The sequence below is a fragment of the Canis lupus genome, chromosome 21, assembly GCF_003254725.2.
Source record: "Canis lupus dingo isolate Sandy chromosome 21, ASM325472v2, whole genome shotgun sequence".
NCBI classification, from domain to species: Eukaryota; Metazoa; Chordata; class Mammalia; order Carnivora; family Canidae; genus Canis; species Canis lupus.
Window position 1 is genome coordinate 30,123,134 of NC_064263.1, and position 16,119 is coordinate 30,139,252.

At 43.6% G+C, this 16,119-nt stretch overlaps 1 protein-coding gene and 1 long non-coding RNA gene across 5 annotated transcripts in view; one reads left to right on the forward strand and one right to left on the reverse strand.

The window, feature by feature from the left end:
• The window catches only part of LOC112667546 (uncharacterized), a 45,426-nt gene extending 33,529 nt beyond the window's left edge, over positions 1–11,897 (forward strand). For 3 of the 4 annotated variants that reach the window (XR_007404453.1, XR_007404447.1, XR_007404452.1), the window contains 3 exons: positions 5,695–5,804; positions 7,324–7,440; positions 11,567–11,897. This is a non-coding gene — a long non-coding RNA (uncharacterized LOC112667546). The remainder of the gene's footprint in view (positions 1–5,694; positions 5,805–7,323; positions 7,441–11,566) is intronic. The other variant, XR_007404448.1, reaches the window with a different exon arrangement.
• Positions 11,898–13,431: 1,534 nt separating this feature from the next.
• CAVIN3 (caveolae associated protein 3) lies at positions 13,432–15,064 on the reverse strand. The gene is made up of 2 exons (XM_025459300.3): positions 14,568–15,064; positions 13,432–14,063 (listed from the first exon to the last, which is right to left on the reverse strand). Exons 1-2 carry the CDS (start codon positions 14,949–14,951, stop codon positions 13,656–13,658), a joined length of 792 nt encoding a protein of 263 aa, XP_025315085.1. The 5' UTR covers positions 14,952–15,064; the 3' UTR covers positions 13,432–13,655.
• Between the last annotated feature and the right edge of the window lie 1,055 nt (positions 15,065–16,119).

A 16,119-nucleotide genomic window follows, 5' to 3' on the forward strand; every position in this document is an offset into this window, starting at 1 on the left:
GTATATAACAGAACTGAAAGATGTGTTATCACTCAAGTGGGTATTTATTTGATATTAATTAAAATAGAAAAATGTTTGTTGGTGAAATAAGTTATATATGAACCTTAATTCTTAAAGATGGCCACATGCTTTCTCTCTCTCATAATTATGAAAATTACAGAATAATGCACTTGGAGGATATTCCATACAAAGAATCAGTTACGATTTATGCCAGAACTGAAGTGCCTGAAATATTTTATGACTTAAGTTTTCTAAATGTTCTCTATTTATATAAAAAAATTATAACATCTGGCTTGATACTTGAGAGAAATAAATGTAAATGATATCATGAGATAAAATCTGTAATGTCCTTTGTGAATTGATTTTGTTAAAATTAGCTGAATTTACAGATACTGTTTTACACAAACTTGCTTAAAGTCTTCAAAAATGTAATTTTATTTCTTTATTAAGTTTCATTTTATTTTAATGTTATATTAATTTAGTTGTAATTTGGCATTCTTAACTTGTTTTGGAAATTTATGAAATATAATGAAATTTTAAAAATATTTATGAAATATTTTATGAGGTAGAAAATATACACATTTGTATATATGTGTTTAAGTGTATATATATTTATGATATGTAAGTGTATGTGAGTGTATTCATACATACGTATATGGGTATGAATGCACATGGGTATATAGATAGAGAGGTTTTCAAAGGTCTTCCAAGAAATTGAATTTAACTAAGGTAAATATTGAAATGTTTTAAAATCTCTATGTAAGTGTGTCTATATGTGTGTATGAAAAAGTAAGTTTCAAGTTTAACTCTAAGGAAAAATTAAGTCCATAATTTAATCCCCCCTCCTAAATTCTAAGGACTGGAAATTTTTAGATAAAATTCCATGAATAAGTGTTTGTATGTGTTATCTATTAATTACTAGTCTCTATTAAATGTAGGAGGATGCTATATGAGAAACTAGGTATTCTAGTTTCTGGAGTAACTAGTAATTCTTGCTTCGTGTTCCCCAGTCTTCCCTGGATGAGTTTCGAGTTTCCTTTAATTTTCAGAAACGTTTGTGTTACGTTCAGATGATTCTAACATCCTCTTTGGATCTATATTCTATAAAGTCAATTTTAAGTTTCTTAAACTGTCAGGGGGATGAAATGGTACATACTTATTATACCCATAACTGTTCTACCTATATATTTTTCTTATCATCTTATCACCCTGGAAAAAAATAATAAAGTAGGAAAGAGGAACATAAATGCAAATTCTGTCCATCTTTGATGAAACTAGGAAACATGTGAAAGCCCTAACCACAAATAGGAAGTGCTGCTAAAAGCAGTGAAGATCAAAGTAAGGATGATCCCAACTTCAAATCACAGAAGATACACATGTGCAGAACTAGCAGAATGTAGTTCTCCACGGTGAGCTACATTGCACACCCTCAAGTACAGAAGACACAAAATTTAGTTTATAGCAATGAGACTAGAGTCCATAGGCTGCTGGCCTGAGGAGCTTCCTTAAAATGAGTAGTTTCCTTCTTATAGGAGTAGAGTTTGCAGAGCTGAACACGAAATCAGACAATCATCTTGCAGCAAGTAATTCCACGAAGCAGAAGAGAAATTTTGCATTGTTAATTGCTAAAGAAAAGGAAAAATCCATACTACCAACTCTGTGGTAGTACGGTAATGTGGTAATAAGAATTCCTGCTAGCCTGGACAACTGCCCTGGCTCATTCACCATGTAATAAGCATCCTCCAAATATAATCCACAAGAAATCATCTTTTTCAATGATACGCAAAGTTTAAAAACTTGTACGAAACTTAAATAAAGTTACTTGGAGGGGGGAAAGGGGAGGAAAAGAACATGGCAAAATAAATGGCAGATGAAAAATATTTTCAAAATGTTGCTATAGAGAAGATGAAAATTGTGATCTAATATTTCTTCATCAATTTTAAAGACTTGGCAGTTCAAACTACAGCATAGAGATGCAAAACATGGGAATACCAATGTGCTGTGGTGCTTCAGGTCTTCCGTTAGTTTTTATAGGCTATCAATTATAAACATTTAAAGATCCAGAGGGTCTTGAATTGGGAATTATCTAAACCAATAATCAAATGCAATACATAACTTGTGACATTAGGCCTGATTTTCTTTATTTGTAAAAATGACATGATAATGATCCCTACTTTATAGGGCCGACATGAAAATCCAATGCTAAAGTTTGGGATAGAGCTTGGCATACAGAAAGTCTTAATAAATGTAACCTATTTGTGACCAATTCTTGGGGAGATGCAATCTCAGGAAAGCAAGAGTGAGGTCAAAGGAAGAATTGAGACCTCCCCAGAAGAGGAAGGAAATGAGGCCCAAAAAAGGAAGGAAAGCAAATACAAGATGGTACAATAGGAGAGCAGACTATAGCGTCTCAAAAAATGTTGATAGATGGACCACATGACACCACTTCAACCTGAGAATAGTCCCTTTGGGCAGCTGCTTGGTTAGAACTGAGTGCTAGACATGCTGCAGGTTGCTCCCACAGTGCCTGGTGCAATGGACCTCAAACCAAAGCCTGGCCCTTGCCCCCAGATAGCCAGATCAGCAGTCAGTCTTAGGTGATGAGACAAATGTGGCAACTCTCAGGGCTTTGCCTCCTCAGCCAAGAAGCCAGGCTGGCGGCTGAGGGCCTGGGGGCAGCATGGGTATGGTTACATGGATCAAGAAAGGACATAAAGCAACAAGCGTTGGCAAGGATGTGGATAAAAAGGAACCCTAGTGCACTCTTGATGGGAATGCAAACTGGTGTGACCACTTGGAAACCAATATGGAAGTTCCTCAAAAAGTAAAAAATATAACTACCCTATGATCTAGTAATCACACTACTTGGTATTTGCTCAAAAAACCCCACAAAAACACTAATTCAAAGGGATACATGAACTTATAAATTTATAGCAGCATTATTTAATAGCCAAGCTATGGAAGCAGCTCAAGTGTTTATCAATTGATGAATGTAAAGAGAAGATATATAAACATACAATGGAATATTAGCCAGCAAAAAGAATGAAATCTTGCCATTTGCAACAGTATGGATAGAACTATAATGCTAAGTGAAATAAGTCAGTCAGAGAAAGACAAATATCACATGATTTCATTCATATGCAGAATTTAAGAAACAAAACACAGGAAAATAAAAAGAAAAATCAAAAAACAAACTCTTAACTATAGAGAACAGATAGTCATCAGAGAGGAGGTGGGTGGGAGGATGGGTGAAATGGGTGAAATAGGTGAAGGGGATTAAGAGTATGCTTATTATGATGAGCACTGAAAATGTATAGAATTATTGAATCACTGTATTATATACCTAAAACTAATATAAATTGTATGTTAATTATACTGGAATTAAAACTTGATAGATAGATGATAGATGATAGATAGATAGATAGATAGATAGATAGATAGATAGATAGATAGATAGATCTCTCCCTTAAAAAAAAAGGTCATAAAAAAAAAAAAGGTCATGGGGTGTCTGGCTGGCTCTGTCAGTAGAGCATGCAACTCTTGGTCTTGGGGTTGTGAGTTTGAGCCCCATACTGAGTGTAGAGATTAGTTAAAAATAAAATCTTTTAGACAGAGGTAAACAAACCAAAAAGGACTCTTAATAATAGAGAACAAACTGAGGGTTGATAGAGGGAGATAGATGGGGGATGGGCTAGATGAGGAATGGGTATTAAGGAGGGTGCTTGTGATGAGCACTGGGTGTTATATGTAAATGATGAGTCACTGTATTCTACTCTTAAAACCAATATTGCACTGCATGTTAACTAATAGAATTTAAATAAAAATTTAAAAATAAATAAATAAATAATAGAGGCACCTGGGTGGCTCATTTGGCTAAAGATTCAACTCTTGGTTTCGGCTCAGGTCGTGATCTCAGGGTCATGAGATTGAACCCCAAACTGGGCCCTGGGCTCAGCATGGAGTCTCTTTGAGATTTTCTTCCTCTCCCTCAGCCCCTCCCCCTCTTCTCATGTGCTCTCTCTCTCTCAAATAATCTTTTAAAAAATAATAAAATAAAATATTTTTTAAAAATAAATAAGGACATAAAGTGGGCCTAGAGTATTTTTAATAAAAAATATTTGACATTAATTATAAATAATAGCCAAAGAACATATAGAAATAATGTGTCAGATCAAAGAGAAAATTAAAATCAAACTAAAGGACTGAGTATGTGAGAATGAGTGTGAAGGGAAAAAGAACTCTAAGGAGAAAGAAGACAAAGAACAGACAAAAGAAGCAAGACTGCATTGCGGCTTCCATGGACTCTAGGCACTTTTGCCTTCATGGACTCCTTCACCCATTAAAAAATAATAATAATAAATAATAATAATAATAATACAAATACATACACACATATATGTAATATTTTATGATTGCATTGGTATAAAGGCCAATATAATATTAAAACATTTCATTTTTTTACCTAAAAGTTCATTTTTTTCTTCTGATTAAAAAAAATTTTTAAATACTCTTATGACCCAGAAAGGATTGTGGGCCCCAGCCATTGTCTCTACTGTGCTTTAATGGGCCCTGAGAGGAAACAACAGAGCTCCAAAAACAATTAACAGGGCTCCCTCCAAAAGCCAACTCCTTCAGGCAGGTTCTTGTTTATCCTTGTGTTCCCAGCACCTCCTGGAATAAATTTGCCTATTTTCCAAGTATTCAGCTAATGCCTACTCCATGCCAGGTGCTGTGCTAGATGCTGGGGTTACGAAGAAAAATAAGATGTTGCCCTTGCCTTCTGTGTTGGTTACAGTGTCAATGGGACTATGTCTATTAAGATTTATATATTTTCAGGAGAAAATCAAATATACACACTAAAAAGCTAAAGCTGGGGCTAAACAAAAAGTATGTTTATTAGCTCACATAAATGAAAATGTTTGTGGAAGTGCTGGATTCCTGCCTGACTGAATTTAAGGATCAAGTGTGATCATAACAAAACCACCATGACCGGTAAGCTCTCATGGGCCTGGCACCATCCTGAGCACTTTACACATATCCACTCATTTAATTCACAACAAACCTACAAAGTAGGTAGTGGGGTTTTTTGGTTCTGCTTTGGTTTGTTTTTTTGGTATATAGCCATGTAATAGAATGTTACTAAGCAGTAAAAAGGAATGTAGTTCTGATACGCTGCATAGTGTGGATGAACCTTGACAATAGTGTGCTAAGTGAAAGATGCCCATCACAAAAGGGCGTATATTGTATCATTCACTTTATATGAAATGTCCAGAATAGACAAATCTGTAGAACCATGAAGTACATTAGTGATTGTCAGCCTTGAGGGAGGCAGGAATGGGGTACTGGGTTTCTTTTGAAAGTGATGAAAATGTTCTAGGATTAAGAGTATTGATGCTTGCACAATTTTGTGAATAGACAAAAATCATTGAATTGTATACTTTAAAAAGGTGAATTTTATGGTACATGTGTTATATCTCAATAAAGCTGTTATTAAGAAAGAAAAATGTCATCCCAACATTCTGTCAGGTTGGTGGCTTTGGGATGGTGAAGTGAGCGATGGGACCAGTGTATCCTGTGTGCCGGCACCTCTTTTGCTATAGTGGGTTCCTTGATCCCATAACAAAGTAGGCAGTGTTATTAACTCCATTTTGGCCAAAAGCAAAGTGTGATACTCAATGTCTCTCCATTTCTCAGCTCTGCCTTCCAGTGGACAGTCTCTTAAGTCTTCATAGTGGCCCAAACTTATTGGTTATTTATGAGAGAAAAATTCACAAGAATTCTTTATAAAGAATCTACAGGATTTGGTAAGTCATTGGATGTAGGGATTGGGATGGTGTGGGGGCAAAGAGACAGATCTTTAGTTGTAACACTTTCTAAGGTAAATATAGAAGAGAATCTTGACTTTTGAGAAAAGATGCACACAGTTTGGCATATGTTGGATTTAGCGTTTCAATAAGATACTCAGATGAATATACTTTTTTATTTTTTTTACTATATCTCATGTCCTTCTAAAAAGTATCTTGAGAAACTTACATAAAAATAAATAATACGGGGCTTCTGGGTGGCTCAGTCGGTTAAGTGTCCAACTCTTGGTTTCAGCTCATGTAATGATCTTGCGGTCATGGGACTGAGCCCCACGTTAAGCTCTGTGTTCAATGCAGAATCTGCTTCAGATTCTTTCTCTCTGCCCCTCCCTGCTTGCTCTCTCTCTCTTTTATCTCTCTCTCTCTAGCTCTTTCAAATAAATAAAATTTTAAGAAAAAAGAGAGATACTACAACAACATAAATAATAAATAGAAATCAGCAGGCACTGGGGTGGCTCAGTTGGTTAATGGACTGACTCTTGATTTTGGCTCAGGTCATGATCTTGGGACTGTGAGATAAAGCCCTGCACTGGGTTCTGCACTGAGCTGGAAATCTGTTTGATATTCTTTCTCTCCATCCACCCCCCCCCCCACCCCTCTCTTCCCTCTCTCTCTCAAATAAATAAGTAAAAATTTTAAAAAATAAATAAATAGAAATTAGTTTGGAGGGAAGATCATTTCTCCTCAGGAAACCTCCCCTATAATTACTACCACCCCTGCTGTGTTAGAAGCCCTATTTGTATGCTCCCATAGCACCTTATATTTCTCTCAGCATAGCATTTATTTAAAACTTTATTATTACTGTCATTTTAATATAAGTTCTATGATGGTTCTATTACAGTCCTATTACATCTCTATCCATGTAATATACCATCCATCTTCATTATGTAGCACAAGAAAGAGAAAATGAATGAATGAATAAATAAATTCAAAATCTTACTTAATTCTTCTAAGACAGCTGGAAAAAGGAAATTATCATTCACCAGCAATGAAGCTTGGATGTCTTTGACTATGAAAGCCATGTTTCTTTCCATGTACCTTGACACATCCCTATTCAAAATGGATATGAGTAAACTAAAACAATACACAAAAGAATGGCCAAGATTTGGGATGCTGGTTAAAGCGTCTGCCCTAGGGCATGATTCTGGAGCCCCGGGATCAAGTTCCACATAGGGGCTAACTGCATGGAACCTGCTTTTCCCTCTGCCTGTGTCTCTGCCTCTCTCTCTCTCTCTCTCTGTCTGTCTCTTATGAATAAATGAGTAAAATCTTTAAAAAAAAAAAAAAAAAAGAATGGCCAAAATTTGATAACAGATCCCAAGGAATGAGTGAATAAACCAGCAATGTTTGGCCTGAGGAAGATATTATGGAAGAAATTTTAGATGGGCCTGTCTTGTATGTCCTGCTGGAGCTGGACTCCAAGGATATACACATCATAAAAATAAATTTTGTTTTACAGATGTTGCTGAAGGGAAGCCAACCACCACATAGGAGAAACCATAAAGACAGATTTTGATCTTAGTATAAAGAAGTCTCCTATCAATCAAAGTTGCCCAAAAATAGAGATGCCTGAGAGGTAGTGAGTTCCTTGTCATCCGGCTTTTTCAAGCACAGGCCAACTAAGGATAGAGATGGTAGTGGATGTTGTGTTGGAAATGCAGAGGGATTGGATGGCTTTTGGTTCCCTTCAATGCTGAAGTTATGTGATCCAATTCTCAATAAAGAAAAGTCAAAAGGGTCTCCTGTACTTAACAGGGAAAGAAATTTCCTACCAGGAATGTATATATTTTTACCCATGTAGGAGGAATGCCACAACAGAAAATGGTCATCGCAGTTACCTGGATAATCATGTCAATTATCTTCATCCCATTTCCACCATTCTATTTTCTTACACTTTAAGATCTTACTTTGGTTACCCATGTTGCAGAATGGAAAATGTTCTGACTAGCTAGCTAAATTAAATTAAAATTAAATTCATTTAGCATTTGGATTTATCAGGGAAATTAATGAATCTAGCACTTCTGTGGTCAGTTATTGCCTCTCTTAGCCAAATCATGCTGGGACGCATAATAAATGTGTGCTTCTGGTCTGAAGAACTGAGAACCAAACTCTGAATTTTGGTAACCCACCAGTGTGCCTCCATCCTGTTTAAAGCGGCCATCTAAATGCTACATATGCTAGAAGACAAGTTGGTACTTTGTGTCAGTCTCCACTACTTTTTTTTTTTTTGCCTTTTTAAAAAAGTTTTATTTATTTATTTGAGACAGAGATACAGCAAGAGAGAGCATACGCAAGGGAGAAGGGCAGAGTAAAGGGGAGAAACACAACCCCGCGGAGTAGGGTGCCCAAAGAGGAGATGGAATCCAGGACCTGGGACCTTGGCCTGAGCCAAGGTTTCTCCTCATCCACCAATGAGGATAGCCTAGCAATAGCTCATTTTATGCTTATTATCCAGTAATTACCATCCAGTCTTCCTCTAGATTCATATATACATTGATCTCACTAATATCTGAGAACCACCACTCAGGCAGTGATACTTATTCTGTGTCCTCCTAGATGTTGCCAAGGCTGTGGTGCCAGATTTTGTCCACCAAAACTCAGTGAATGACTCTCCACCCACTTCTATGATAAGCCTGTCCCATTTTCCCTGAATTAGAAATTCTGCTCTCTTGGTTTTCCTCTTTTTGAAGTGAATACATGTAAGGTAATGAACAGTGTATTTTTATCGGTTAAGGACCATTTTGGTGAAGTGTTGGAAGGGGAGGATGTTAACTGTGCAGTAGGGGACATTACTCAGAAGCACTTTTCTGCCTTGAATTCTGAATTTGGAATTGCTGCTTCAATCAACTAGAGATATCTATCTCCCCAGGAAAAGCTCATGCTTTCTCCATGGGTGCAATCTGTGCTTTCTTTGGGGGCCTTTGACACTACTATTGTTGCTCATTTGGTGTTCAATACTTACCAGAGGAACCAATGACAAAGTACACACATGAACTGACCTCCATATTATCCTCTTTTATGTAACTAGAGTCCATCTCAGAAAGTACTGAAACTGGTATGTATTCTGGAATCAGTGTCTTGCTTAGGAAAAACTATATATAGTAAGGCATATGGGGCAACCTTGCTGTCCTCAGTCTGGAGAGTCACCCAGATTCCATGTTCCTGAGGCTTGGGAGTGTGTGAGATAGGCAGCTTTTTTCCCAGGTGAGAAAATAGGTCCATGTTACTACACTCCTAGGAAGTCAGTGTACTCTCTGTGCAAGGAGTGAGTATGAGTGCAACAGGCTTGGGAGGTGACTTGTTGACTCTGTGCAGTGTGTGAGAGTGTGACTGTATGTGTGTGTCTGTGTGAGAGAGAGAGACAGAGGGAAAGCGAGACAGAGGATGGAGACAGATAGAGAAACAGAGAAATAAGAGAAAATGAGGAGAGACACAGCGTGAGATAGACCCCCCCAGCAGATATGTCCCAATGACACCACAAGATGGACTCAGTCAACATTCTCAAAAGAACAAAAAACCAAAACCTCCTCACACAGTACATTTTAGAGTCCTAAGACCATGGGTGGTCAACAGTGCAGATGCTTGGTAACCAAGAGTCTCCATATTATCTAGGCCTCCATTCATAATAAGCAACAGTCCCCAAATTAGTATTTAGTATGGGGGTAGCTAAAACTTCCAGTTCATTGCGAAACAGAAGTGGTGAAAGCAGGCATCTTTGTCTTGTTCTTGATCTTAAGGGAAAGCTTCCAATCCTTTTTTTTTTTTTTTTTTAAAGCTTTCAATCCATCATTGAGTATGATTCTGTAAACCTTGGGGGCCTTGAATCTGTCCACTCTGTACCCTCGTTTGTACTTCTTGCACCCTCTAGCCACTTGCTTGGACCACCACAACCACCTTCTAAAGTGAGTTTCCAGGAACCCTGAGTGGCTCAGTGGATGAACCTCTGCCTTCAGATCAGTACGTGATCCCAGGTCCTGGGATTGAGTCCTGCATCGGGCTTCCTGCAGGGAGCCAGTCTCCACTACTTTTAGTTTATAACATTAATAATAATAGCAATAGTGGTATGATTGAGCACGTATGTAACAAAGAGAACTATTAAGCAATTAAGCTAGTTTTAACTTGATGTTTATTATTTTTCCTGTAGAAGCATCAAGAAGGAATAAAAAGTAACACTCACCCCCAAGTTAGCCAAGACTTTAGGTTCCTACAGGTCAGAGTCTAGGCTCTGAGCCTTCACGTGCTACCCAGTGAGTTATCAAGACACTTTATGTAAGAAATGTGCAGTTGGGTTCTTAATTTTGTCTATGAGTTGAAAGGAAATTGGAACTGTGTATATTTCCAAGGATTTGGAAAAAGAACAAGAACTTGTTTTACCTTCGGGATAGAGAACTCAGCCTGCTCAGACCAGCCCCTCTTTGACAGCAAAACCTTGAAAGGAGTCGCTGCCAGGTAACTGATACAGGCTACATACTAAGGCTTAGAAGCCTACAGGGATAAGCCCTGAATTTCTCCAGGAGAAACAGAGCTACGACAGAGCCAGCCTCCAGGGAAGGACCCCTGGGCACAGAGCTGAACATGGAAACCTCTGGCTTGAGGCGTCAGCCAGGACACCAGTACCCCAACAGTGGCATCTTGTGGACATAAGAAGCCATAGCAGCAAAGACATTGAAGGTCTGAGAGACAAGGAGATGGTATGAACTTCCTGGTATAACTGTATGATCTAAGGAAGGAGAGGAGCCCTAAAGTGATTTTTTTAAAGATTTTATTTATTCATGAGAGACATACAGAGAGAGAGAGAGAGAAGCAGAGACACAGGCAGAGGGAGGAGCAGGCTCCATGCCGGGAGCCTGACGTGGGACTCGATCCTGGGTCTCCAGGATCACGCCCTGGACCGAAGGTGGTGCTAAACTGCTGAGCCACCAGGGCTGCCCTAAAGTGATTGATAATAGAATTCCTGCCAATCATGGACAGTGGGGGCTTAGATTCTTCTAGTTGAATCCATTAAAAAAATTTTTTTAATTAAAAAAAATTAAGTCAACTATGGAATTCTCCCATTTTCTTTTTTTTTTTTTAAACATTTTTATTCATCTATTTGAGAGAGAGAGAGAGAGAGAGCACATAAGCAGGGGGCGGGGGGAAGACCAGAGGGAGAGGGAGAAATGGACTCCTGGCTGAGTGCAGAGCCCTACACTGGGTGGATCCCAGGACCCCAAGATCATGACCTATCTGCTCCCATTTTAAATCCCCTCATCTAAAGTACTCCCCTGCCCCACCACCGTCTGTATCCTTACTCCTTTCTTTCCTTCAGAGCCCATTACCAGAAAGCCCTTCTAGTTCATATGTTTGCTTGTTTTTATCTGTCTCATAAGTATACTTATTTATTCCTGGTCTTCCCCTACATAATCCACAAAGGCAGGGATCTTGTCTTCCTTATGTGCCACTGTATCCCCAGCTCTTTTTTTTTTTTTTAAGATTTTATTTATTCATGAGAGACAGAGAGAGAGAGAGGCAAAGACATAAGCAGGCTCCATGCAGGAAGCCCGATGTGGGACTCAATCCCAGGACTCCAGAACCACACCCCAGGCCGAAGGCAGGCGCCAGAGCGCTGAGCCACCCAGGGATCACCTCTGCAGCTCTTAAAACAGTGCCTGGCAAAAACACCAAGTTCAATAAATTTTTTTTTTTTTTTTTTTTTTTTTTAGTTCATGAGCGACACAGAGAGGCGGAGCCACAGGCAGAAGGAGAAGCAGGCTCCTCACAGGAAACCCAACGCAGGACTTGATCCTGGGACTCCAGGATCATGCCCTGAGCCGAAGGCAGACGCTCAACCGCTGAACCACCCAGGCGTCCCTAAATTCAGTAAATATTTGTTGAATAATTGGATGAAATGAATTATACCCTTGAAACAAACTCTGGTCCAGGCGCTGTGCTAGACATTTATGTAACTTAATCATCACAACTGCCCAATTAATAGGGGCTATCATTATCCCATGTAATAGATGAACAGAGAAATCAAACTAGAACTACTGAACTCTCCTGCCTCTCACCATTCCTGTTTTCCATCTCACTATTTACCTTTCCCAAGAACACTGCCTTAAATATCCCCCACTTCTCCTTCAGGTTAGGTTGTGTCCCTTCTGTCTTTCCTCTGAAAATAACATATGTATAACAATCACTACACTTACATCATTCATGTTTGAATCTCCCTAAACTCTGAAGTCCTTGAAGGCTTCAGGATTGTCATTTTGGTGTTCACAAGAGTTCAGATAGAGCCTGGAATACATTAGGTACTCAAAAATGTTTTTGTATGACAATAACTGGATGAATGGGCTGACGACCATGCTCCCAGCCCTAGTGAATTCCCTCACACTTCTCACTTCTTCTGTGATGCTCTTGCTTCATGAGGGCCTACTGTGGGCCAGGCACGGTATGTGGTATGGGAAATACAGAAATTAAAAGAACAATCCCTACAGCAGAAGAGCCACCGTCTAGTGGAACTGGGTGGGGAGAGTAACTACAAACAATCACAATCAGCACAGTTAGTACACAGGTGTACAGGTGGTACTTTGGGAGCAAGGAAGAGAAGCAGCTGGCCCTGAAACAGGGGTCCCTTGCTGAGTTTTGCAGGAGAGTAGAGATTAGAAGGACAGCACATAGCTCAGTGTAATTCAATAGAATGACGGGAAGTGGTGCAAGCAGCGAGGCTACAAAAATAGGCAGGAACCAGATCAAGAAATGTTATAAAGATGTTGAAAGAATAATCAAGAACTCAGACTTTATTCCAAAGGTGATGGACAGGCCTGAATCAGGAGGATGATGGAATCAGATCGGCAGTTCAAACAACAGGGAAGTGAAAGATAAGGCCTAAAGTAGAGCAGTGGTCATGGGTCTTTAAAAAGTAGTCAGACTGCAGAGGTCAAAGCAATAGGATAACTGTTTCTGAGTGGGAGTGGGGGAGAGAGAAAGACAGGGAGCAGCCAAGGAGGACTTCCAGGTTTCTGTGCGAATGATGGTGCCATTCCTTGGTAAACAAAACAAAACAAAACAAGAGGAGGAGCAATTTTTAATGATATACCGTTAAGTGCTCAATAAATATCTGTAAAATTGAAATTGGACTTAATTAAAAGGTAGATTGCTTGCTTCGGACAGATTGAGTTGAAGTACATTTCAACTGCAGCTCAGGACAGTGATTTTGGGGTGTGTGTGATTGGTGGTAAATACCTGGAATAAATTTTCACAGAATATCCAGAATGAGAAGAGGGCTGAGAACAAAAGAAAATCCAACTTTTAAGAGGTGTAAGAGGAAGAGCAACTAAGAGGAAAATCACTTGTTGACATTTATTGAGCACCTACGGCAAGAGACTATAGTGGATGCTTCTCCACTAGAACTCAAGAAGCAAGAGGCCAACAGGTGATTTCTATGTACCACTAACCAGAGACCAAGATTCATTGGGAACCTGAGAAATGACGCAATAATCTTTTCAAAATTGAGCCACACTGCAGGCTCCAACATTTATCTTATGCCCGGGGAGCCTTTTCCTCCCGCCCCCTTCACATGGAGTCTGGATTAGGTGACATTACTTTTATTGACGGTGACTGCAAGCAGGTGTGAGTGGTGCTCCTCTTTCAGAGGACACAGGCCGGCCTGAAGGAACTGGGAAAGGCAGGCCAGAGTTGGGCTGTGGATGCAGGATTGACTCCTTATTTGGGCGTGAATGCTGCATTCTGAGAGGGAGATTTCTTTTGGGATTAGGCATAGACAGGCACAGGAGAGGCGGACAGCACCAGCCATCAGGCCGCACTCTCTATTTGAAGCACGGCGGCTTCTTCGGCAGCCCCAGGTCTCCCAGGATCTTCCTCGGTGTCCTGTGGCGGTTCTGACTCCGGCTTGGGCTCCAGCGCAGGCCCGGCTTCCGCGGGCGGCCCGTCAGCGCTCCGGCCGGGCCCAAGGCGGGGCGGCTTGACCGGCGTGGGTGTCGGCGAGGCCGGGCCTTTGCGGCCGGACAAGGCCCTTCGCAGGCTCTGTACCTTCTGCAACCCGGTGCGCCGCAGCCGCCGGGCCCGGGACTCCACCGGCTCCTCGTCTGAGCTCTCCCCGGCCGCGGCCTCCGGCTGCTCTGGGGCGGGCTCCGGCCGGTCCGCGGCGCCCAAGGGCTCGGGCCCCTTGTGGAAGGCGCTGGCTGGGATTTCAGCCTCGTCCTGCAAGTGATGGACGCAGCTCTGACGCCGGCAGCCCCCGCCCCGCGGCGGGCGGCCTGACCCCCACCCACGACACCGGGGCCCCGCCCCCCGCCCCCCCCCCCGGCCTCCGCGGGAAAGTCGGGGGCGGGGGAGGGCTACCGGGCGGGCGGGCGGGCTGCAGAAGCTGGCAAAGCAGGTGGGGCCTGCTCAGGCAGGGCGGAGGTCGCAGGGGCAAGGATCGGAGGCAGGGTACAGCCGCGCGGGGCGCCTCTGCCGCCGTCACTCCCATTCGGGGACGGGCTGGGACTTGGAGCAGATTCGGCGGACGTGGCCTGAGCTCGAGCCGGGCGAGGGCCGAGGGGCGAGGGGCGAGGGGCGAGGGGCGAGGGCCGGGCGCGGCGGGAAGCGGGTGCGGCTGCGCAGTCCGCGCCTCCGGGAGGGGCCAGGAATGCGGGTGCGGCAGGCGGGCGCGGGCCGGGGGGGCGGGAGGGCGGGGGGGGGCGGGGGCCGGAAGTCACTGACCTTGAAGAGCAGAACGTGGAGCTTCCCGCGCGCCACCAGCAGCCCGTGGTTGGCCTCCAGCCGCTGCACCTGGGCGGCGCGGCGCACGGCGCGCTCCTGGGCGGCATCCGCGTGCGAGCCCACGCGCTCCGCCTTGGCCAGCAGCTGCGCCAGCGCGTCGCTCGTCGTGTCGTGGCTGCGGCTCAGCGCGCCCAGGCCGCTCTGGATGCGGCGCACCGAGCCCGCCAGGCCGCCCTGCCTCCGGGCCAGGCCCCCCTGCCGTTCCCGCAGGGCCTCCAGCATGGTGGCCAGCTTCTCCAGCAGCGTCACCACCGTCACGGCGTGCACCGGGCCCCCCGCGGGCGCGGCGGGCCCAGGCCCCGGCTGCAGAGCGCTCTCGCCCATGAGCCCCGACCGCCCTGCCCTGCTTGCTGCCCCTGCGGCCGCTGGCTGCGCTCTGGGCCGGGGCCTCCCTTCCCGGCTCCTCCCCGGCTCCAGCCGTGACTCAGGCAGGCGGAGCGGCCCTCCCGGAGGCGGGAAAGAGGGCGGGGGGGGGGGAGGGGGGTCCTTGGGCAGCGCTCCCCCCTGTGCCGCTCCGCCCTGGGGGCCTCCGCGGGGAAGCAGGCCGGCCTTGTACCCGCCCCCTTCCCTAAACTCTCTCCCTGGAGGTTTGAGTTCCCCTCCCTCCGCTCCAGTTCCCTGGTGTGCCTCTTTCTGAACGTACTCCCACCACCGCAGAGGGTGAGCCATGGAAAATTCTGTCGTGCACATGGAGTGGGCAGAGAAACTATGTAAGTGCGGCCCAAGGGTAACCTGAAGGGCTTCCAGAGCCACGGCCTTCGGCCTCCCACGCCTCCGAGGGCTGTACTTGCGCGCCGGGGCTGGCGGTGGGTAGGCAGAGAGGCTCTGGGATGCGCCGCTCACGGACCCAAGACTGTTGAGGCCTAAGGCCTCGCTTGCTGACCACACAGACTGCTCAGTGCGCACTTGCAGGCGGCAGGCGGGGCATCCCTGGTATTTTCCTAATAGTCATCGCCAGGGTTTAGCCACAGGCCTCCTACTATTACTGCCTCTCCAGTTCTTACTGTTGGGTAGCATTACCCTGTTTTCTTTCTTCTAGTTCTCTCACCTTTTCTTTATGCTTCAGGGGTAAAGCCCAGCTACACCTAGCTCTTAGACTTTAAGCCTGGAGGGCCGGCAAAACACCTCTTCCTTTGAAACCCTTGAAAGAGTTACTGTAAGTGCTGGTATGTCTTTGTTTCCACAGAGGTTGGCTGTGGCTCCTGCCTGATTTTTTTTTTCTTTCTAGAAATAGCTGAGAAAAACTGCAACGAGTGAGAAAGATTTGAAATTGCTGCTGTAGAGGGGGAAGGAGTGCACATGGAGGGTCCGGTTACTGTGGATCATGAATTTGTAATGTCATCAGTTTGGAAAACCCCTTGTCTTGTCTTTAGCAGTACTTGGTAAACTGATTGTAGGCTCAGGAGTCCAAGCAATCCTTTCATCCTGATCCCTCTCCTCACCCAATCTGTGAGGGCCACTTGATAACTGTGGAAGAAACTGTAACTCACTC